The following is a 21,621-nucleotide window of genomic DNA, read 5'->3' on the forward strand; positions in this document are numbered from 1 at the left end:
GCCTGAAATTCTAAACAAGCAGGTCTCCAGAAAAAATGAAAAATGCATACTATAAATTTACTCAAATTGAGTTTAAATTGTACTGTATTATGAGTATTTAAGGAACATAGTGGAATTTGGGATTTTCTGTGCTAAGCCCATGATACAAGGAGGAAACTGTGCCACCGTTATGTAAAAACTTTATGAAGTTAGTCTATATTCTCATATTGAATAAAATTATAGCACATCCTTAACTTTTTTTTTTAGAAGTGTGACTTCTTTTGGGTTTATAACTGTGAGGAATATCCTTGCATTTTGTATTTTCTATGCAAAGTTCATTAGCAAACTTATGTGGTGAAACATTCCCAGAGCAAAATTTATCATTTAGCTTTATCTTTTTCTTTTCTTGAATTGTCCTGGGTATATAAAAGTGCATCTAAACGTGAGGATCCAATCGTTTTTCTGAAATAAAAGTTAAATTTAAAGAAGAAAATAAAGATGAATAAATATAAAAAGTGTGTTCCTATATGGATTATTTACGTAAGGAAACTAAGTTAATTTGTCTTTTTGTTCTTTTTACCACTGTGCCGTTTCACACCCCAGACCGCAGGGTGGCGGTAATGCGCCTCTGCGCTGTTCGACCAATATATTTAGCTTCAACAAAAGAAGAGGGAATGCTTCGCAGTGAAATAAAATTTAGGTTGGCGATCAGTTACCTTAGTCCAGATGAGGGCAGTAGCGTGTTGATTTATCATTTAGACTGTTGTGTTGGTTTGTTTGACTCCTCACATTCAAGATCCTGGCTGAGACCGAACCTCTCCGCGTCGCTTGATAATCTGTCGAACTGTGGCTAACTGACAGAGAGGGCTAATTCTAAAATATTACCTGGTGGTCATCCAGGTAGTAAGCTCATCTTTGTTAAAACACCAGCTAAAGTGAACATTCACGTCACGAAGACCTACGTCAGGTCAGTTGAACTTTGACACACTGAGCGGTGCGCCGACTCTGCTTGCTACCAAGAGAAACGCTCTTCAACATAAACTTTAAAGCCAGTTTAACTTCATTCTTTATCTAGTGTAGGCCATTTACCCTGCAGATCTGACAATGACTTCCAAGAAAGTGATCGAGCTGTTCTACGATGTGGTATCTCCATACTCCTGGCTGGGCTTTGAGGTCAGTGTTGATTTCATTTGCAGCGAGTCCCAGACTTGATAATAATGGTGAAACTTGACACAGATCGTTTGTGTCTACAGGTTATGTGCAGGTACAGAAATGTGTGGAATATAGAGCTGCAACTGCGCCCTGCATTTCTTGGTGGCATCATGCAAGGATCTGGTGAGTAAACAGTTGAAGGGTGCATTTAATGAAGTACAAAGTTGTGTTCAAAGCCTAACATTCTTTATTACTCACAGGCACTTGATTTTGAATCCGGTGTTAATTAAAATCAGAAAGCATCAAGTCATAAAATGCAATATTACTAATGTTGGATTGTTTATATTTTCAGAAGTAAATGAAAAAAATGTTTATATTGTTTTAGATCCTGTGAAATTTGTCTCCCATTACAGGCAACAAGCCCCCTGGTCTGGTTCCAAACAAGTTCATGTACATGACCAAAGATCTGTCCCGCCTGGCGACGTATTTTAATGTCCCCCTGCAGAGCCCTTCTGACCCTGCTGATGCCATGTTTAGAAAAGGTAACAGTTTCCTAACTGGCCCTCTTGTTGATGCAGCCTTACAACAGAAAAAAGTTGTTTCTTTTTCTTTCCTAAACAGATCCAATGAGGCAGTGAATTTCAGCTTTTTTTCTGTTTTCCCCTTTCAGGCTCTTTATCTGCCATGAGATTTGTGGCAGCAGTCCAGGAGAGGGAGAAGGGTGGAGACCAGCAGGTTGAGCGTGTGTCCCGGGAGCTGTGGCGAAGGATCTGGAGTGAGGACAAAGACATCACTGAACCTGCATCGTTGGCTGAGGTACACTCTTCTGCTGACTGCTTGTGTCTGAGGGTATTAACAAGCTTTTTTCAGTTCTGTCAGAGTGTGAAAATGGTTTTTCTTTATGCAGGCAGCAAAGAAAGCAGGTTTGACCGAAAGCGAGATTAAAGAAGTGCTGAATACGTACACCTCACAGAAGATCAAAGACAAGCTGAAAAGCTCCTCAGAGGCTGCACTAGAATATGGGGTCAGTTCTTCTGTTTTCCTCGTAGATTTAATAAAACAGTGGAAAAAATCTTACCCCTGTTTTTTATCTTAGGCTTTTGGATTTCCCATGATTGTGTGTCATGTAAACGGCCAACCAGAGATGTTCTTTGGATCTGACAGATTTGAGCTCATGGCCAACTGCATTGGTGAGAAAACTATTACATTGTAGATATACACATATAAACACACATAATGCAAGATTGAGTATGAAAGATAAAAATGACACTTGACATGATCTTATTTTATTTTGCACTACTGTATGTACACTTAACATCGCCCCTGGTTAGACATTGTTCGATACATATATGTATAAACGCTGTTTCACTGGCCACAAAACACAAACAGTTTGATTTAGACCCAAACAACATTAAAATACACCTTTTTGCTTGCATGGTTTGTTCAGCATCTCATTTTTATTCAAGCTGTGTAAGATTTTCTCCCCAGACTCGCTTTGTTCTCTGTTTCAGGTGAAAAGTGGCTGGGACCTCAGCCTGACAAGTCAGCTGCCAAACTGTGAGAAGAAGAGCTGCCTTATATTTTGCTGGTGTGCTCGCTGGTTTTGGAATTGCAACATATTAAACTTTGATTGTTTTTTTTCTAATTAGCATTTTCACATTTTCTCTGCTGTGCCTTGTAAAACTGTTCAGCTTTTTTCCAATGTAACAAAACAACAGAGCTGTGTAAATATTGTAGTATAACAATTATGTGCTAATTAAAAGAGGTGCTGGCCGTTTGGAGATCAATTCTTTGGACATCTTTTCTGTTTACCATGGGCTTGAAAAGGATTGTGTATTTGCTCTAAACTAGTTAAAACAACAACATTTTAGTTTGTTAGTTAAAATGTGTAGTTTGCATTTCTGTTGGTGTCTCAGTATTTTATGACATTTCTATTGTTTTTAACCAATTCAAGAATCAGTCCCATCAAGTTGTCAAATGGTGTAACCACAAAAGCAAGACAAGTATGAAATAATTCAGCCTCCCAAAAGTTATGTACACAAACTACTGAAAAAACTTATTTGTGATTAAATATTATCTCAAGGTTTGTTTGAAATATTTAATATCTAAACTTGATAACACAGGTTTTGTTGCACTGAGCAGGTCAGTATGCTGTACAAATCAATGTTTTTTTTTCTCTTTTTAGGTAATTTTTTAATTTCATTACATTGCAGTAGACTGCTAATATCATATTCATCATAATTTTTGTGTAATATCAGATTTTGTATGCAAAATATTAGTTACACCAGTTCAGCTTCAACCGTGTCACCAAGTGACCACGTCTTTCACCCACAAGCATCTTTGACTCTTCTTCTAACACCACTATGAGATTGACATCCAGAGCTTATAGTGTACTGTAATGTTTCCTTAAGCACTTCACCAATAGCCAAGACATGTAGATCAAAGGTACCAGTTCTCCTCATAAAGAAAGGTTATAACTACAGCACTGATAACAGCTTCAACTTAATATTTCACCAGTTTGAGTCATGCTTTAACTAATGGGCTCCCTGTTAGCTCAGCTGAACCAAGACTGAACATTTAACATGCTAATTATAAGCATGCTAACACTATTACTGTGAGGGTATTATCATTTATCATAAAGCAACACAGAACTTTAACATCACCACAAATAAATGCACACTGAGTGCTTTGGAAACTTGATTGCACCTGGGTAGGAAGGTTAATTTGTATGTGGTTGACACTGTGTTTGTTTTGTGATCTGCAGATGAGCTTTTCTGGGTGTAACCCTCCCGTCTCCTACTGAGAGCCGAGATATGCTGTGGTTCATTTCATAACTATACAGGATGTGGCTGTAAAATGTGGTTAGCTGGGGAAAACATCATGTTATCAGAATTGTTCAACTAGTACTTTGTTCATTTTGCAAAATACAGACCAATAATACAAAGCAAAGGTCCATTGTTGATATTACATGTGTTAATATTATATGTGTTAATATTATATAAGTATATGTATCATGTCACCCATGATGACAAAATGTAATATAAAAATGTGGATTTTTTTTAACCAGCATGCTTATATAATGCTATTGAATCTGCTGAACTGAAAAAACGTCAAAATTACTCTGCACAGGCCTTACAGAAAAATCCAGAAAGGAATCATATGGCATTTTTATTTTTTTGTTTTATTTCAGCCTTGAGTGTGTGCTGCATTGGTTGTTTCAGCTATTGGAGCCAAGAGAAGCAAAGGTAAGTATTTTATTATTTTGTTCATTCATTTATTCAGAGGGATAGTACTTTTTAGTGAACATTTCGGCTCAGCATCCACAGAGTTATGTCAGAGTTCAGCATTCGGCAAGTTTCATGGCATTGTGGCCCCTAGGCAGTAGAGTATTTACAGCGCCTGCCATTTGGGATATTTGTTGTAGCTGCCTTCCATCTGTCAATAAAGATGTGTTTTCTTACTTGAAGATCTTAAAAAACAAACAAACAAACAAACAAAAACTAAATGAATGCAAAATAAATCCAACATAATAAAGCATTTTGTATGAATCTACTGCTCAAAATAATAAAACAAAGTTATAATTTGATATGGTATTTTGTTGCATAAGTCACTTTTATGATAGTGCTCTGAGCACATTTTGCTGGTAAATGTTCAGTTGGACCTTGCAACGATTAAGTTTTCTGACTGACACTGGGATAAAGTATTTGGTGCCTGTATCAGACAACAAACACAGTTTATAACTGCCTTCTGAATTCTCCAGGTACTGCTGAGCTTGTCCTACGAGTTCCAGAGCGATGAAGGCCAAACACGCTTAACAATAGACTGAGGCCTAAAAATGACAAGGAGCTGTAGGACCAGTTTTACTGAACAAAGACGTGAAAGGCAGGGCCAATGATAGCCAACATATGTCGACTTAAGAGAAAGAGATAATTGCAGAATGAGGTGGAGCAACCTCATAGAGAGAAGGAAGGAGAGAGGCAGGGCAGGACCAGGGATTACCACAAACCTGATGTCAGCATGATGTACGACTTCTTAAACTAAGAAGGAGGAAGAAGGAAGAAGAAGTAAACAGAGGAGACGAGGGATAAGGTGTAGGTGAGGAGGGTGGAGTTAAGAAAACACAGAAGGTGGAACAAAGACAAACAGAGAGCAGAGATCCCCTGAGCCCGTCCAATCACCTGAGAAAAACAAGGCGATGAAGATCTGAAAAGCTCAGCTGAACCCGGACTCCACATTCAGCATGGAGGATGCATAAAAAGATTCTTACTGTGTGAAGGAGGGAAACATGAGCCTCAAATAACAGGATTTTATTTAAGAATATAAGAGAAAACTGAAGGAGCTGAGGTAAGGACTAGAAACACTATGTCTTTTCTTCAACCTGTCGTTTGAAGTCAGTAAATATACTGTGATGGCTGATGTGGAGGGAGCTGTTTATTCATTTAATCATAATCCTGTTTATTACTCTGGGCATAATGTTTCTGTAATGGTTATGGCATGTTATCGGTTAAAGTACATGAGCTGGGGCTTTTTAATGACTTACATCTGCCCTTTGGGTGTGTGTAGTGTAACACCAGCATTTGTGTTTTTTAAAAAATGCAGAGGAACAGGTTTGGAGATCTTGTATCTGACGTGACAGAACGATCATGAAGTCTGAGAGTTTCCAAGTGTGACTGAATAGTCACTTCTGTAACTGTTGATTCAGAAAAATTAAAAAGGGTAACTCAGTTAAAGATTAATTTCATATTTGTTTTGTAGGTTGTTGTTTGATTGACAAGCTACATTATTCTGTTATCTATCTACATCTATTATGCTATCTACAACAACTGATTATTGGAATAAGATCTGCGTTTCCTGAAGAATCAAAATTCTTATTTGTCTTGTTGAAATTTAAGAACTCTGTCGATGTGTCAGAGTTTCCATGCTATGTGCCAGTCATGTGTGGCAGTAAGAGGCATAGTGGCACACCTTGAAGACAACATTTTAAGCTGTGTTCTCAGTTACATGTCGGCTCAGACACCTTCTTATACTGGATACTTTGTAAAGAGTCATGTTACTATTGGTGAATCCAGCCACAGAGACTAAATGAGCTTCAGGACAACTATTGTCTCATTAACTGTTGTTTTTACTGATCAACATCCATTTTTAAGCACAAAACTAATATAACAACTGTGAACATGTGGGAATACAAAGAGCCTAATGAGAATGTGCAACTGATGTTTAATCACGGATGAGTTTTAGAAACTTAACTTACGTCTCTTAAAAACTTCACAGGATGTCTTCAGTATCAAATGCAGATTTCCGCTGTAACCATGGAGATACAATATGTGGTGAGTTTAACAGCAGATCATTTCTGTTCACCAACCTGGTTTGACCCACTGAGGACATTCATTTCAGCTGACAGATAAACAGAAAACACAACAGCATAGACTGTACAGACCAGCATGTCTTACACTTTCAGATCAGTGTATCTAAAACCTGCTGAGAGATTCTTGGATTGTGTGTGTGTGTGTGTGTGTGTGTGTGTGTGTGTGTGTGTGTGTGTGTGTGTGTGTGTGTGTGTGTGTGTGTGTGTGTGTGTTTGCAGAGATCCGAGTGTACGAGCAGGAGGTGATTATTGTGCCCATCCTGCTGCTGGCTAGCTTCCTGGTCACGGTGGTCTTCATTTTCTTGCTGCGCTTCTGTCCAGAGAAAGTCGATAAGATTCGTCCACAGGCCTCAAAGCCGAACCCCAGGAGGGTGCTGCAAGGCATTGACGGTATGACGCTGGGGGAAACAAAATGTGCAAGTTTCTCTGACTGTTGCTGACAGTTGCTTGTTGAGAGATGTTGTTAACCTCCTGTAATCTTAATTAAAAAAGAGGATCCTGAATCTGAAGAAAAGGGATAGATAAAACACAAATTCTTTAGATTTTATGTACTAATCTAAATTTTAAAAAAGACCAAGAAAAACTTTTTATGAACACTAATTATGATTTATAAACTTTATGCACCACACAACTGATTGCCCGCCTTAGTGTGAATGCTCTCCATTATCTTTCATGACACTAATTCCCCTTCACTCTCTCTTCACAGCTCCTCCTGGTATCAACGTTCTGGAGCATGAAAGCATCGCTCTGGATGTACCCAGTTCCTACTCCACTTTCAACCCCCCTCACACCTACCCTTCCAAAACCCTCTCCACACCTGTGATGGCACCCACCCTCTCACACAACCCCCCTCAGCAGACCTTCCAGCCCAGTTTTACTCCTGTTGTCCAGCCCAGAGAGTTGCCCCGCCAGAGGCTGCCTGAGTCCTTCAACCTGGTTTCTCCTCTGCCTGCTGCCTTCTCCCTGCGCTCTGACTCCTCTGTGTCCCTCTACAGGGCCCGCATGGAGAACAGGAATGTGGTGCTGCGAGTCCTGAATGGTGAGATGGTCAAACTTGGATTAAATGGGGGGTTGTTTGTGGCAGTTGAGTTGAGCTCTTTAGTGTTCTCTCTTTTTATTTACTGTTATTATCCTTTGCATTTTACAGACTCTGCTGATGCCACAGAAAGACACAACTTTTTAGGCTTTGCATCCTTCTTGGCCCAGCTTGGACCTCATCCCTTTCTCCCAGAGCTTCTTGGTGTGGTCTCACTTCGAGCTCCTCTTGTTACTGTAATGGAAGAGCTGGAGAACAGAGATCTGCTCAGCTACCTGTGGCGATGCAGACAGGTATGTTTGATGTGTACACTGCTTGAATTTGTGTTGACTTACTTCAAGCAACAGACCGTACGTAGGAAGCACCAAAAAGGCGCAAAAAGGAGCAAAATACATTACTCCTTAAAGATAACGTGTTTGTGATTTCCTCCTAGGAAAATGCAGATCCACCCTGTGAGATGTCAGAGAGAAGAATATTTACCATGGCCAAACAGGTGGCTTCAGCCTTGGTTAGTGCGCTGATAAATATGTCCTCACCTTTCTGCAGTGTTTGACTTTCAAATCTCAGACGTGCACAACCCCTGTCCATGATTGAACCAAACTGCTCTACAAAAGGCCTCTGTGTTCAACCCTGGGATGCATTTTATCTTTTTTTCAGGAGTTTCTTCATAGTAAAGATCTTCTCCATGGAAACATTCGTGCCCGCAGCGTGTTGGTCAGCAGAGAGCACACAGCCAAGCTCTGGGGCCTGCATGGGGTCTACACGAGGAAGAGCCAAGGAGCCACTCAGAAAGATGACCCCAGCATGAAGAAATGGCAGGCACCAGAGCTGTTAGCAAGGAGACCTCCTAGCCAGAGCAGCGACATGTGAGTTTTACTGTTCACATCTCAGATACACTCTTAAATTCACATCTTCAAGAACAGATAATGAAATTATTAAATCCTAAAGGCTTGTTACTGAATTTAAGACTAACTATTCTTTTACTTTCTGTGTTTTTCTCTAGTTGGTCATTTGGTATTTTACTGTATGAAATGGCCACACTGGGTAAGCTTAAGGTTGATTTAAATGAATTTTCATGGTTTTTGCATTCATGTAATGAAGCCACACAATGCCTGGTTGCAACATTCATCATCATTTACTGTTTTCTTTTCAGGTGAAGCTCCTTTTGCAGAAATCTCAGTTAATGAACTCCTGCAGTTTCATCAACGAGGGAAGAGTTTGAAAAAACCTTCAAACTGTTCCAACACACTGTAAGAATTCCCTTCAGTCTTTACACAACACAAGAATTAAGCCAAAAGCATCTTTATTCACGTGTTAAGCGCAGACTTGTTGTCTGTCTTATAGACACTCCATCATTAAGGGTTGCTGCCAGTGGAAGGATCTGGATCGGCCATCTCTGGCTGAGGTGAGCCGTAAGCTGACCGCAGGGGAGAAGAGTGCGTCTGACAAAGTCCTGAAGGCGCCAGGGCCGGCGAACATTGAGCAGTACCTGCAGGAAGCCGGATACGGAGAAACCAACAGCTACACTGTTTTCTGATCCCTGTATGTTCCAGCACAATAAGACTATAAATTGCACTATTCCACACCCCAATGGTGCACTTTGACAAAAACAGTATCTTTCAGGTGCAATAAGTGCTTTAGTCACTGAAAATAATCATTTTTTGTTGTATTCTTCTTTTTCCAACTTCATTTGCATACTTTTTGCCATCTTTGGTTTGAATAAAATTTTGTAGAGGAAAACTTTTAGCGATGTAAACTTGAAAAATGTACAGTTGCTGCATTCAGAGTTTGTGGCCATTACTGTCAGTATATGATGGTTTACATATCTTGTTTACAACCTTAAGCCAATATAAACTAATAGATGCGATGTCTGTTCTGAGATCTTTTGTATAAATCTAAATTAGGCGTAGTTATAAAAACAAAGGGAAGAAGGCGAGTGTCTCATGAGACATGAATTTCCTAAAATGTGAATAAAATCCCACTAACATTACAATGTCTGTCTCATTTTTCAGTGTGAACACACAAACATGGATCCTTTAACAGGTATTGTTTATTGGTAGTACTGCATACGTACACAGAGAACTTCCACTCAGCCCTCAGGAGAGCAAACCATGAGAAATACCTATTTTCAGGTAGTTAAGTTGGTTAAAGCTACTAAAACTATATCTCATCCATGAAAAAATAACTCTGTAGTACAAAATGGAAAAGATACAAAACTAAACTTTAAATGACTGATAAAATGAGCTAAATAAAACACCAGGCTTTATGAGTGTCCTTTGCTTGATGTCATTGGAGCCTTGGTTGAACATCTATGGTAGAGTAACACATTACTGATAAAAGGCTAAAACATCTAAAGGAAGTCGACTAAGTAACCGTGTAATTGAAGTAAAAGCACCACTTGAAATCCAGCAATAAGGCAACATTTCTTTTTTTTATCCCAACAGGTGAATTATCCTAGATAACACCCTTGATAGCACCCATTAATGCACACTTTGCAGGTTTTACAAGAGTATACAAACGAAAGGTTTCTTTCTACTCACAGTAACAGATAAAAACTAACAAACACTACTGACATGGATACAACTCAAATATAAAAGAACAAATACAACATGTTTTTGCACATTCAAAGTCCAGAAAGTAAAGTGTTAAACCTCGGGATCTTAGTCTTTTAAATGTCTTTTTAAAACATAATCAGAGATCCTATTCTCCCTCGGACTGCATCACTCACGTAGTGTGTTGATGGAGGCACAGATCTTTAGAGCAGGACCCAGTTTGATATTCATGGTGGAGATGAGATGATCCTCACGCAGAAGTAGCAGAGCTTGACCGTCTATCTCCTGTGACAGGAACTGAGCAGCCAGCTCTTCACAACCTGAAGGAAACCCAACAAAATGGTCAAATCAGCACAAATTGAAAACATGGCAAAGGGTTTTGAAGCTGTGACCAATCCACCGAGAACTGACCTTGAAGAGAAGAGATAAACCTGCAGACTTCTTCCACACTCCACTGAGCAGGAGTTGCTGAGAGAAAGTTAGCACCCTCTAGTGGGAGGCCTCCAGGAGCCGAGCTGTCAGATGGAGGGGCGCTGTGTGCAGCTCTCGTGCAGGAGTGAGAGGAGCTTGGGGAGAGTGAAGGAGACTCATCCTCGTCTTCTTCCCCATCGCTGGAGACATCATCTGAACGGCTAGACTCGGAGTGACACTATGCCAAAAAGAGTGGATATTTTAAAGAAAGCTAACATGAAGATGCTGAGAATTGATGTCAAGGCAACCAAAGTAATAAAGCATTTGCCCTCCATTTTCTTTATTAGTATGAATCCAATTGAGAGCACAAACCCAGTCAGACTCTGCATTTATGACTTTCAAACCATTTCTGTGGATTTCAATCTTGTAAAAAATATTGTTTATTTCTAACTGGACACACACTAGTGCAAAGTTTTGTTTTCAAAAAGCCAAAAAAGCCACTACTCACTGCAGTAATACTCTAATATGAGAAGTGATCTTATTTAGAGACTCTTTACTTTTATTTCATGAGTAAAAAAATCAAGTCACTCAGTTGTTTTTTAAAGGTAATGTTTGTCTACCACAAACAAATGCAGGGTTTACAGGATTTGTTGGTGGTAACTAAAAAAAACAAACAAACATTATCACCAGTTTCATCCTCCTCTCTTACACCAACTCTTACCTTAACAGGTAGATGTCTGCTTGACATCTTATTACAGGGGGTATTAGAGCCGCTCTTACGAGACGACACCCTTCGCCTTGCAGCACCATCGCCTGGGGCTAGAGGCGGAGCCAGAGCTCCACTACCTCTTCCCCTGCTCGTCTTGAAGTGTTGGCTGCAGCTAACGTTATACCTGTGAATGCAAAAATTATTCCACAGAGGAAAGGTTCCAGTGTTCTTTGTAACATATCAAGGCAACTTTTATCCCCTTTCCAATGTGCATAGTAAGCTGCATTCACTGAGCAGCTGGTAAAATCTCAAGCTCATTCTATTTCATTGTACAGTAACCAGATTTGAATGCATTTATAGAAATATATTTTTAAGTTAGAGAATGTGCACTAACAAAAAAAATGTAAAGCTGAAGTTAATTATATAATAATACCTTTTAGCGCAAGTATTTGAACAGAACCTCTTTGATCCTCTGAACTGGCTTGCAGGGGCGAGGCTTGCACAGTACTCACACTTCAACACTGAAAGAAGAAAGAGAAGATAAAACCATGTTAAATATCCAGGCAGTATAAAAATGCCCACCGTTAAAAACAAGTTGGACACAGGTTTGGCTCATTTGATGGAGCTAATGCCCCAAGTATAGAAGCCACACTCCTCATCAGACTAATCGAATCCCAGTCCTGACATGATTCAATGCAAGTCATCCCCTCTCTCCTTATGTTTCCTGTTTCACTCAAGTTCACCTATCAAGTAAAGACAAAAGACACAAAAAACAACTTAATTTCAGCACTTACATGGAGTCCCATTCTCTGAGCGGCCAACCAGGGCAAAATCTCTGTCTTTGAGGAGTCCAGCAACCTGTCACATCAAATGTAAGTGAGATGAGAAATCTTTGTGTCAGACAGTATCCAGGTATAAAAAAACAAAAAGACAAACTTACGGGGAAAGGCTCAGCTCCCTCCTGAATGACAAAGCCCTCAATGAGGTGTGTAAGGACTTGAGGTTTGACCACCGCCTGGGGGACAGGGGCTCTATCTTTGTCTCCATGCCCACCTCTTAACAAGGGCAGAGGCAGGGACAGGGTAGGAGGAGATGAGAAGGCAGCTGATGTGAGAGGAACTAGTGAGAATCAAACAAAAACAGAGATTTAATTCAAAATAATAGACTTTTAGCAACAACTTTCAAGTATTATTAGAAATCTAGACTTGATTTAAGATGGGGAACCAACACACCTGAGTCCTTCATTGGGGCGGGAGATAAAGGAGGAGCAGAGTCCTTCATGGATGCAGAGTCTGAGGATTCTGTCACCATTTCGTTTGAAGCATCACAGTCTGATTTTCGTTTCAGAGAGCCAATAGCCGGCTTTATCTAACAGTAGATGAAGAGAAACAAGAGAAAGTGTTACAGCTCCCTGAACATTGATCCTGACATTTAAACAAATGAGTCTCAGACCTTACCATAGCACTGTTGTTGGAAATTGTGTTAACATTTCCTCCAGCTGCACTCTCCTGGGTCATGCTGCATCGTGCCTGTGCCAGAGCTACAACCTGTGCATTCCCTGTTAAGCCCTGCCTTGCTCCCACAAGTTGAACAGGGATGTGAGGAGTGTTGTGCCCCCCAGCTGCAGCCTGGCTGTTGCTCGGTGGTGCTGGGAGAATAGGAGGTGGATGTCGAGGAGGCAGCTGCACAGGTAAGCGGTGTCCCTGAGCGGTCTTTGGCTGGATTGGCACGGGGCCTTTGTCTGCTGTCGTGCTAGCCTGTTGTAGTGGCTGGACAACCAGAGTCTGAGTGTTTACGTTGGCTTTTGGGGTCACTGAGCCGATAGGGTATCCCTGGGTGGAGGTGGTGACGTTTGAGGTGGGAACCAGGATCACAGGGGCAGCAGAGGAGGACAAGAGGAGTTGAGGGAGAGGGAGTGCTTGAGAGGAATTAGAGGAAGGAGCTACAGATGCAGCAGGAGTAACAGTCATTGCAGCCTGGTTTCCAGTCTTTACAGTCATTGTGTTGGGGGTGGATTGCTGAGTAAAGTTGCCTTTGGCTATTTGTTGTTGCTGCTGTGGTTGAACTTGCTGCTGACCTGCCTGGGCAAAAGTCTGTTGACTAAGAGGAAAAGTGGTAACATCTTTTCTCTCTGGATGCTCAGACTTAACAGAAACAGGCCTGGGAGTGGAAGTGCCGTGAAGGGCAAGATTCTGCACCTGTAAGATTAAGACAAGAGAAGATTATTTAGACAAAAACAGCAGTTTTAGATTTCCTCCTTCAGTATTAATGTACTTGAAAAAAAATTAAATATCAGGCACTTTGTTGTTGCTATAATAGTATTCAAACCTGATCATTGTCAGACTGGGCACCAGCATTGGTAGGTGCAACCTCCTGCTGCTGCTGCTGCTGCTGCTGCTGGGGCTGTGTTTGTGTAACTGTTGCTACAGTTGCTGTTGCTGTACCACCAGGCATAAAGATGAGCTGCGAGGCCAGGGGAGCCCTGAGAGAGCGATTTACCTATAAGGTGAGAAAGATAAATGATCAAACACACATGATCAAACATATGATTGTGGAATTAACAGATTATGATGTCATTTACTGTAAATTTAAAAACACACATGGAGCAGGTTATCATTTTCAACTCACCCTAAGATACATTTGTCCTTGTCCTGCAGAGTTTCCACCCAGCAACACAGACTGATTGAGAGCTGCTGCTGTTGTTGTTGCAGAGCTGGCTGGGCCATGAGGACGGGGATTGGTCGTGGTTCCTCCTGCAGTTGTGGTGCTGAGGTTGACCTGGAGGGAAGAAAAACAAACATTTTTCTTGCACCTAAAACTTAACATTAGAGAAACAACTGTGTTGTGCACGTTACAAACACTGTCTCAAAGAAAAACCTACAGTGGTGGTTGCCTGGGACATGCTGTTGCTTGGGGTGTTGGATTGTCGGCTGGCTGCAAGAGTGGCCTGGTTTAAAGAAAAAAGGAAATGGATGTTGTGCAAAATATTCTCTTACGTTGTGTCTAAATTGACAGCATTTTCATCTGTAAAGTTTTGTTACCTGTTGTACAGCAGCCAAGTTGTGGAGTTGGGCACTACTAATCTGCTGCTGGAGCATCAGCTGCTGGAAGTACTGAGCTGCATTTGGTTGTCTTTGCAGTGCTTGAAGAGCCTAAGAATACAACCAGGCAAACACATGCTTTGTGCTTCATACTTTATAATAAATTCAACACTGCAAAATATTAAATCATGATTTTCTCACCTGTACTGCCTGTCTTTCATACAGAGACATGTGGGCGATCTGAGGTGCACGAGAGTTCCCACTTGTCTGAGGATTTCCATTGTTGGTGCCTGTGTTTTGTTCCTCCCCTGCATCCATGTTGTCTGGAAAAAACACAGGGGCCATGCATTAATAGTAGCTGTTAACACAATCTATTATTTCTTACATACAAAACACCCCAGCAACATATGAGCCCTATACATCTAAGTGAGGAGACAAAGTAACACACTCGTGAAGAGATATCATACCTTAGAAGAGGCGAAAAAGCAAGTATGAAAGCTAAAATCATCAGGAGCTCTGATTTGTACAACCAAACTCCTTCAATACATTTTGTTTCAAGCTCTATAAAACCATTGCCATAATTAGTCGATCAACTTCGGGACGAGCACAACTGAAGTAACAAATAAAACGTATAGTATTAAGGCTGTTTATATGGTTTGTACAAAGGGGGTATAAATCATAGCTGGTTACATCCTTCACTGTACACCGTGTAACAATAACGACAGCTATATGTGATCTTGACAAAACTATGACTTTGCCACTTATCGTCGCAGAAAAGAGAAGAAATATTTTCTTGAGAAACTCAGCTGTCAAAATGATGGATGGAAGTAAGAGTAAGAGCAACATGGAGGAAAGCTCAGAGGAGCGAAGAAAGAAAGCTACGCATCTGTAGCTAACTACAATAGTTCTCAGCCAAAAAGTAATTAAAAAAAAGTCTGGTTAGGGTAACATGTACGATTATTACATGAGATACGGGGAGCGGTAAGTTTTGTGCGAGAGCTACGTTTAACGTTACTATTAGCTAAGGTCTCGTTATAGTTCTCTGTAAACACGCTAACTTGTTAGCACGGCTAGAAACAAGCTTGTTATCACTCTTGCCAAGAGATAACGGTCATGTTTTCGACGTGCTTGTGTCTTTACCTCTCCCTGATGCTTCGGTCCTTCTCGCAGTGAAATGCAACCAAGATTACGCTGCGACCTTTTTCTTTTTCATGCAACAATCGGTGGACCCTTTTTCAGGGTTTTGCCTCCAACAAAACCCCGCCCCTTACAGCTCAGTTTCTTCTTCTTCGATTTTATTCATGAGCGAGTCACAAACAAACCAAAGCGCACGGGCTCGACAGCCACCTACTGTACGGAGCTACATGTACAGTCAACGCAAACTCCCAGGGACAAATGTGAGACACTATTCCTTATTTCAAAATTATTCAGGCTCACCAAGTCATGTACAGTAAGTCAGTCAACTTTTATTTATGTACCTTAAGTTATAAAATACAGTTCAAAGTGTTTCACTGTGATTAAAATCAAAACAAAACAAACAAACAAACAAACAAACAAACAACAACAACAACAACAACAACAACAACAACAACAACAACAACAACAACAACAAACAATACAAAAGTATAACATTAAAGCTAAAAAGCTAAATTATCAAAATAGCAATACGACTGTAAATTGTCAAAAAAAAAAAAAACAATTCAAAATAAATAAATACAAATTTACGGACAAAAGTTAAAGAAAATTAAAATTACTAAATTACCAAGATGCTTAAATAACAAATGTTGAATTAACAGGAAATGGACACACAATAAACAATTAGGATCACAACAACTAAACTGTTGTTGATAAGAACATTGCCCACACTGGACTAAATGTTTATAGAACTGTTTATCTAGACTCTGTAGACTAACCAACATAAATATTTACAGTTCATGAAAGCTAAAGCATGATATAAAAGATAGCTTCATGTTTTTAATGTTTTTGGGTAATTTCTAAGGCTACCTTTAATGTCCTAATCACTTTCACCATCTTTTTTACATTGTCAGTTATTTTTAAAATTCTTTTTCCTTTTTTACAAAGGCAAACAGAGGACAGAACATCATACCTAAGTTTAATAAATAAATACAAAAAAAAAGTAAATAAAATGATTTGATGTTTGAAATAGCAAATAATGCCACTTGCTTTCTATTTAGCTATAAAATCACTGATCATTGAACTCATTGGCTGCAACATACAAGGTATAAAATGCATTTAGGTGGGGGTCTGTGAGAAAAGTCTGTTCTGTGTCTTTTCTACGAACACAGTGCGGCCAAAAAAACAATTTTTTGTCTGTATGTTTAAACAATTTGTTAGCATAAAAAGCACAACGCTACTAATTGAGGAAAGGATCACTATTCCAATGTGTTTACAATCCTTAAATTTGATCAATCTCAATAAGTGTGTTCAAGTGTCGACACAAATTTAATTATGGTCCACTTTTTATTTTGATAGAATCAGAAAACAAACAAAAAAGGTTTGGGGCTTGGAAATATCACTGAATTTATCAGGCTCGTTAGAGAATTACTCAGTTCATAGAAATAGTCACAATACCTTTCATTCAGAAAATAAGATAAAAAAAAATTGACAGCTGATAAACAACAAAAAAAGTATCAACATCAAAGTAAAACTAATTGGAGAGCTCACAGTTATAATCATTGTGCAGTATGATTTCTTTGCTCAAGCCTATAACATGAGTGAGCCACTGGCAAAAGAAAAACTGCCTCAATCCTTCACTTGAACAGTTTTTATTTCTAGAAATATTACAAACCTTGTAAATGATATCATCAAAGCTGTAACATTTACACTCATAGTATACAGCAGGTATATAGAAAAACAAGTGCTTTTGTTGCTGCCCTATTTTCTCAAAAAGCAAAGCATCAGGCCTAACACAGCCTGAAAATTTGGTCAACTTGGAGCAAAATTTACTCTTAAATTCTACTCTGTGATGTCGGCACTGCCAAGAAATTGATGCGGCACGATTTTATTGTAGGCAGACTAATCCGAGGTCCCCTACTAGTGTGATAAAGCTCATCAATAATAGTACAGCAGTTTTAAACTTTGCTGTCTTTTTAACCCTGTGTTAATTTATTCTATGAAAATATAAGTACATATGCTTCATACATACCAGACCTTTTTCATATTATAAATTACAACTAGAGTTTCACAGGTTTTTCCAAATAACCAGGAATTAAATGTTAAATTTTAGTTGGACGCTTTTCCTCAGACATGAATGTTCCAATGTATTGTTGACCTTTGTGATAAAAACAAGAATATAAAGTTACAACTTCCAAGCTCAGATTACAGACAGGAAGCTCAGATTTCAAACCACTTTAAGAAATGATTAACAGATTTGTTCCCCTATAATGTGGGAGAAGTAAATTCAGTCAACATATGGTTTTTCATTTGTTTAGCAAGACAGTAAGCACTTAAAACTTAACATTTATCTTGTCAAGCTCTCCTTCAAACTCTCCACAACAAAAATATTAAAGCAAATTTACACACAAAAAACATTTTTTTTTAACTTGCATCTCTCAGTGCACACAGTCAGTACTCGAGGAGTAACAAGCCGCTGCATTCTGCACCAACTTTTAACAACAATCATTATCAATATGTCACTTATTTTTAATCAAAAAATTCTGACCTTTAAACTTTGCTGTATTCTGCAAGATTTACATGGAACTGAAGTCACTCGTAACTGTCACTACACTCGTTTGATGTTAAACAGCTGAATGAATTGGAATAGGAGGAGGAGGAGAAAGAGAAAGAGGAGGAGACAGGTTCATGAGCCTCAGGGATAACATGCCCTCTAAAGTGACAAGCAGATCACACAGTAGTTGCCCTCGCCTCTAGTATAGAAAACACACCAAGTCTCAACGGGTCCTAACCTTCAACCAGCACAAGAAGAACAAGATTTGTGTCTAACTTCATCTATTCTGTGAAAGAGAAAGCTGTGCCACACAGTGTACATTTCTGTTCCATTCCTGACATATTGAGGTCACATTGGTAGTAAGTGGTCATCTCTCTCCTCCGGCTCTTCTTCTAAAGGTTCTGTAGCCACACCCCTGTAGGCCGGGGCTTCCTCTCGACTTCTGGACCGGCAAACAAAGTCACAGCCATCCTGGGGAAGAGGGGGAGTTTGATATTAATTTTACAAAAACAGGGGACATGAGTTTGATCTTTTCACAACATTATTTCTCATCTGCAGTAAACGTACCGCTGTCAGATTGCCGACCTCCACCCAAAAGGCATAATTGGGGAACTGCTCCATGCCTTTGGCTCCAACAATCAATCGCTGGTAGAGGAAACCTCCAATAAGGTAAACAGCCACAACACAGACCCCTCTGAAAAATCAAGGAACAGTAATAAGAAAAGCAGATATCGAAAAAAACATAAAGGTTTCCATGTTGGACACAGGCAAGCTTTACTCACATGATGAGTATTATGGAGCCAGGGCTGAGCTGGGACTGCAGAGGCGGGCACACTGCACTGGAGACCAGTTCAAAGAGGTAAAAACAGTCCTGTTCTCTCTCTCTGTTCTCCAGCACAGACCCCAGCTTGCCCTGGGAGTGAGAGGGAGCAGTAAATACAGGACATTAAACAGCAATTCAAAACCAGAAGGGTACTGAAATACATTCACAAAAGAAAAGCATCTTCAGACCAAACCACTCAATCTGGCACTGCTAAAAAAAAACAAAAAAACAATGCTGAAGTGCCAAAATTGTAATCCTCTTACAGCATCACTATAAATTCAAGGAATGCATGTGGAAAGACGACGACTGAAAGACCTTATGCATCAAACATGGCTGGTCATTTTAACCAGCAATATCTAAATCTGAAAGACTAAAGAGTTTATCATTTGGCCGTAACGAAATTAAATAAAAGGCTGAACAAACATAAAACTGACATGTTTGGGGCAATAACAGTATGATTAGATTTTGTAGATGCTGAACAAGGGTACTTGTGTCTCAGAAAAAAATAATACATGGAGACCAAAAATATCAAACCCAGAGCTTTGAAAAGGAAACCACTGAACAAAGTTATGGTGGATATATTCAGTCCTGGGGTGATGTTGCAGATCTTTTAGCTTAAAAGCCAATTGTTTCACTTGACACTCTTTCACTTTCAGTTATCATACAGGAACTTGCTGCATCAGCAAATAAAAGGCATGTTATACATCATATCAGGGTTATACATCATTTGTGTTTCTATTACCACATCCATGTCCCTGTCGCAAGATATCATCACTATGGCTCTCCTCTTTTCCTTTGAACAGTGGCTGTCATATGTTTCACCATCTCTGTAGATCAACATCACCCAGTCCCCTGCAACAGCAGTTAAGTGTAAAATTAGAAAATGTACAGACAAAATCATGCATGCATTTATAAACCTATTTTGTGGACAAAAACAATCTGAATAGAAAAGGGGAAATTTTCTTAAATTATAATATTTTGCTGTGACTTACTTCCTCCATAAGCCTGTGTTGCATTATACATTCCAATAACTGTCTGCTTCTTAGCCTTCTTGTTGTCCAACTGTACAACCCCAGCTCCAGAAGCACCCCATGCATCCCCGCACAATTGGAACACATATGTGTAATCCTCATCAGCATTTGTGCTGTCCACTGTAAAGCTGTAAACATTAGAAAAAGCTACAGTTATAAAAGAATAACATGTGAGACAGAGGAAAAAGCACAAAACTGGATGTAATATGAAAGAAAGGCGAAATACTATGGTTATAGTAGGTTTCCAGATAAAGGTAGAGCACATTTTGTCTGATAACAGGCAACCCTGAAAAATAATCTACTGGCATAGAGCTGATTCACTTCTTACTTCCTCTGTGCTAGTGGCTCCAGCCGTTTGAGGACTTTCCGTTCTGACTCAGAGTCAGAGTACAGTTTACAATTCTTGGTACTGTCGATGCTGTCGGTGGTGTAAATTCCACTCCAACACAGGAGCACCTGGACAGCCAGGGTCCACACCAGGAGGGATCCACCACTGTGTCTGTTCATGGCCTGATACAAAGAAACATGGGAGAGAGCACAAGGAACCGTTTCTAAATTATTACTCCAAATAAATCTTAAGTTAGATTCAAATGTATAACAAATTCTATCAAAGGTTTCTTTTAACACTAATGAAACTACATTGCTATCAAACTGAAAAGCAAATTTATTTTATCAATCAGAATGCCATCCAGGGGCTTTCGGCTATTTTCTAAAAACAATTTAAATAAAAAAACTACACTCACTCTCTAATTTGTCTCACATAACATTTAATAGACAAACTTTGAGATTTAGACTTTTTTTTTTCGAGCAAACAGTTAAAAGTTTCACACAAACAGAACTGAAATGGTAGGAGCAATGTAGGAGAGAACTGCAAGCATTAAAATACCAAATATAGATAACTTTCAGTTTTTCAGTTTTACATTACAACGCTTTCAACATTTAAGCATGTATGAGACAAACAAACCCTGATTAACCGCCAGAGAGTAAATAATCACAGACAAACCAGTTTGTGGTTACATGGATGTGACATAAAGTCTTTAAATGATGGTTCTATTATTGTGAGCCATTTTTATACAAAATGAGGAAAAATAATGTGAACTGCATCCTGTCCACGAACAATGCCTGACTGCATTGCTTCCCAACCAGAAAGCACCACTAGGAGGAGTCCGTCTCTTGAATAAATTTAGTTTAACTACAGGCTATATATGTACCGACAGAAACAGGATATAGACGATATAAACCAATCACATGCATCGGTTACTAAATGAACAAATGCTTAACTTTGGAAGCCTTGATTACTAATTGAACGCATGTGTGCTTGCAAATGTCTGTTTATCCCTCGCACTGAGCAATAAGTTTACATATGGAGACAGTTGAATATTACTCTCGAAAGAGCTTAACAAAGTTGTAGTACATCTTTTAAAACTGTTTCACATACCTTCATGACTTTTTGCACCGTATTTAAGTTGAACAGCTCCTCTGAGAGTCACACTTGAACGCACAAACTGACAGTTGCTTCCTCAGGCTAACGTCGCTTCCTTGTTGACTTAATCAGCAATAAAGCTGCTGTTAGCTTGTTCACATAATATAACGTCCATCAGCACAGAGACAAAAGTTTGAAACAAGAGTCGTCAGCGGCACGCATTACCGTTCTGCATCTTAAGCGCACTTTTCCCTAAAAATGTGCCAGGTGAGAGCATCACCTGAGCTAGCAGGCTAAGGGGAACAGCGGAGTACGGAAGTGAAACTAATAACACAAGTGCGCATGTGACGGTACAAGAGACGCTCCACCAATGAGCGGCCGCGTAATCCGCTCACATCCGCATCAGCTGAT

At 39.6% G+C, this 21,621-nt stretch overlaps 4 protein-coding genes across 5 annotated transcripts; 2 read left to right on the forward strand and 2 right to left on the reverse strand.

The window, feature by feature from the left end:
* The first annotated feature begins 639 nt into the window (after window positions 1-639).
* Window positions 640-2,928, forward strand: LOC141800793 (glutathione S-transferase kappa 1-like). Of its 2 annotated transcripts, XM_074683586.1 has the most exons (8): window positions 640-946; window positions 1,055-1,152; window positions 1,233-1,314; window positions 1,545-1,673; window positions 1,802-1,947; window positions 2,039-2,155; window positions 2,228-2,321; window positions 2,643-2,928. In XM_074683586.1, exons 2-8 carry the CDS (start codon window positions 1,084-1,086, stop codon window positions 2,690-2,692), a joined length of 687 nt encoding a protein of 228 aa, XP_074539687.1. In that variant the 5' UTR covers window positions 640-946; window positions 1,055-1,083; the 3' UTR covers window positions 2,693-2,928. The 2 variants fall into 2 exon arrangements, with proteins under 2 accessions (XP_074539687.1, XP_074539686.1); XM_074683585.1 differs by having other exon boundaries at window positions 640-1,152.
* Window positions 2,929-5,267: 2,339 nt separating this feature from the next.
* styk1b (serine/threonine/tyrosine kinase 1b) lies at window positions 5,268-9,115 on the forward strand. Its single transcript, XM_074684249.1, has 10 exons — window positions 5,268-5,475; window positions 6,403-6,458; window positions 6,716-6,886; window positions 7,203-7,535; window positions 7,644-7,825; window positions 7,966-8,040; window positions 8,190-8,398; window positions 8,536-8,576; window positions 8,686-8,782; window positions 8,877-9,115. The coding sequence occupies exons 2-10, from the start codon at window positions 6,404-6,406 to the stop codon at window positions 9,067-9,069; spliced, it is 1,356 nt and encodes a 451-aa protein (XP_074540350.1). The 5' UTR covers window positions 5,268-5,475; window position 6,403; the 3' UTR covers window positions 9,070-9,115.
* A 477-nt stretch (window positions 9,116-9,592) lies between these two features.
* phc1 (polyhomeotic homolog 1) lies at window positions 9,593-15,543 on the reverse strand. The gene is made up of 14 exons (XM_074684351.1): window positions 15,386-15,543; window positions 14,447-14,568; window positions 14,246-14,356; window positions 14,086-14,151; window positions 13,833-13,982; window positions 13,533-13,703; window positions 12,662-13,402; window positions 12,437-12,572; window positions 12,145-12,323; window positions 11,999-12,062; window positions 11,638-11,725; window positions 11,217-11,388; window positions 10,496-10,733; window positions 9,593-10,404 (listed from the first exon to the last, which is right to left on the reverse strand). The coding sequence occupies exons 2-14, from the start codon at window positions 14,561-14,563 to the stop codon at window positions 10,253-10,255; spliced, it is 2,385 nt and encodes a 794-aa protein (XP_074540452.1). The 5' UTR covers window positions 14,564-14,568; window positions 15,386-15,543; the 3' UTR covers window positions 9,593-10,252.
* A 681-nt stretch (window positions 15,544-16,224) lies between these two features.
* Window positions 16,225-21,540, reverse strand: m6pr (mannose-6-phosphate receptor (cation dependent)). Its single transcript, XM_074684500.1, has 7 exons — window positions 21,226-21,540; window positions 20,116-20,297; window positions 19,749-19,915; window positions 19,499-19,608; window positions 18,716-18,846; window positions 18,501-18,627; window positions 16,225-18,404 (listed from the first exon to the last, which is right to left on the reverse strand). The coding sequence occupies exons 1-7, from the start codon at window positions 21,229-21,231 to the stop codon at window positions 18,282-18,284; spliced, it is 846 nt and encodes a 281-aa protein (XP_074540601.1). The 5' UTR covers window positions 21,232-21,540; the 3' UTR covers window positions 16,225-18,281.
* Window positions 21,541-21,621: the final 81 nt, after the last annotated feature.

This window comes from Halichoeres trimaculatus, unplaced genomic scaffold (genome assembly GCF_033239565.1).
Source record: "Halichoeres trimaculatus isolate MK-OKI-2021-1 unplaced genomic scaffold, fHalTri1.1 fHalTri1_scaffold_12, whole genome shotgun sequence".
In the NCBI taxonomy this organism is placed as follows: Eukaryota; Metazoa; Chordata; class Actinopteri; order Labriformes; family Labridae; genus Halichoeres; species Halichoeres trimaculatus.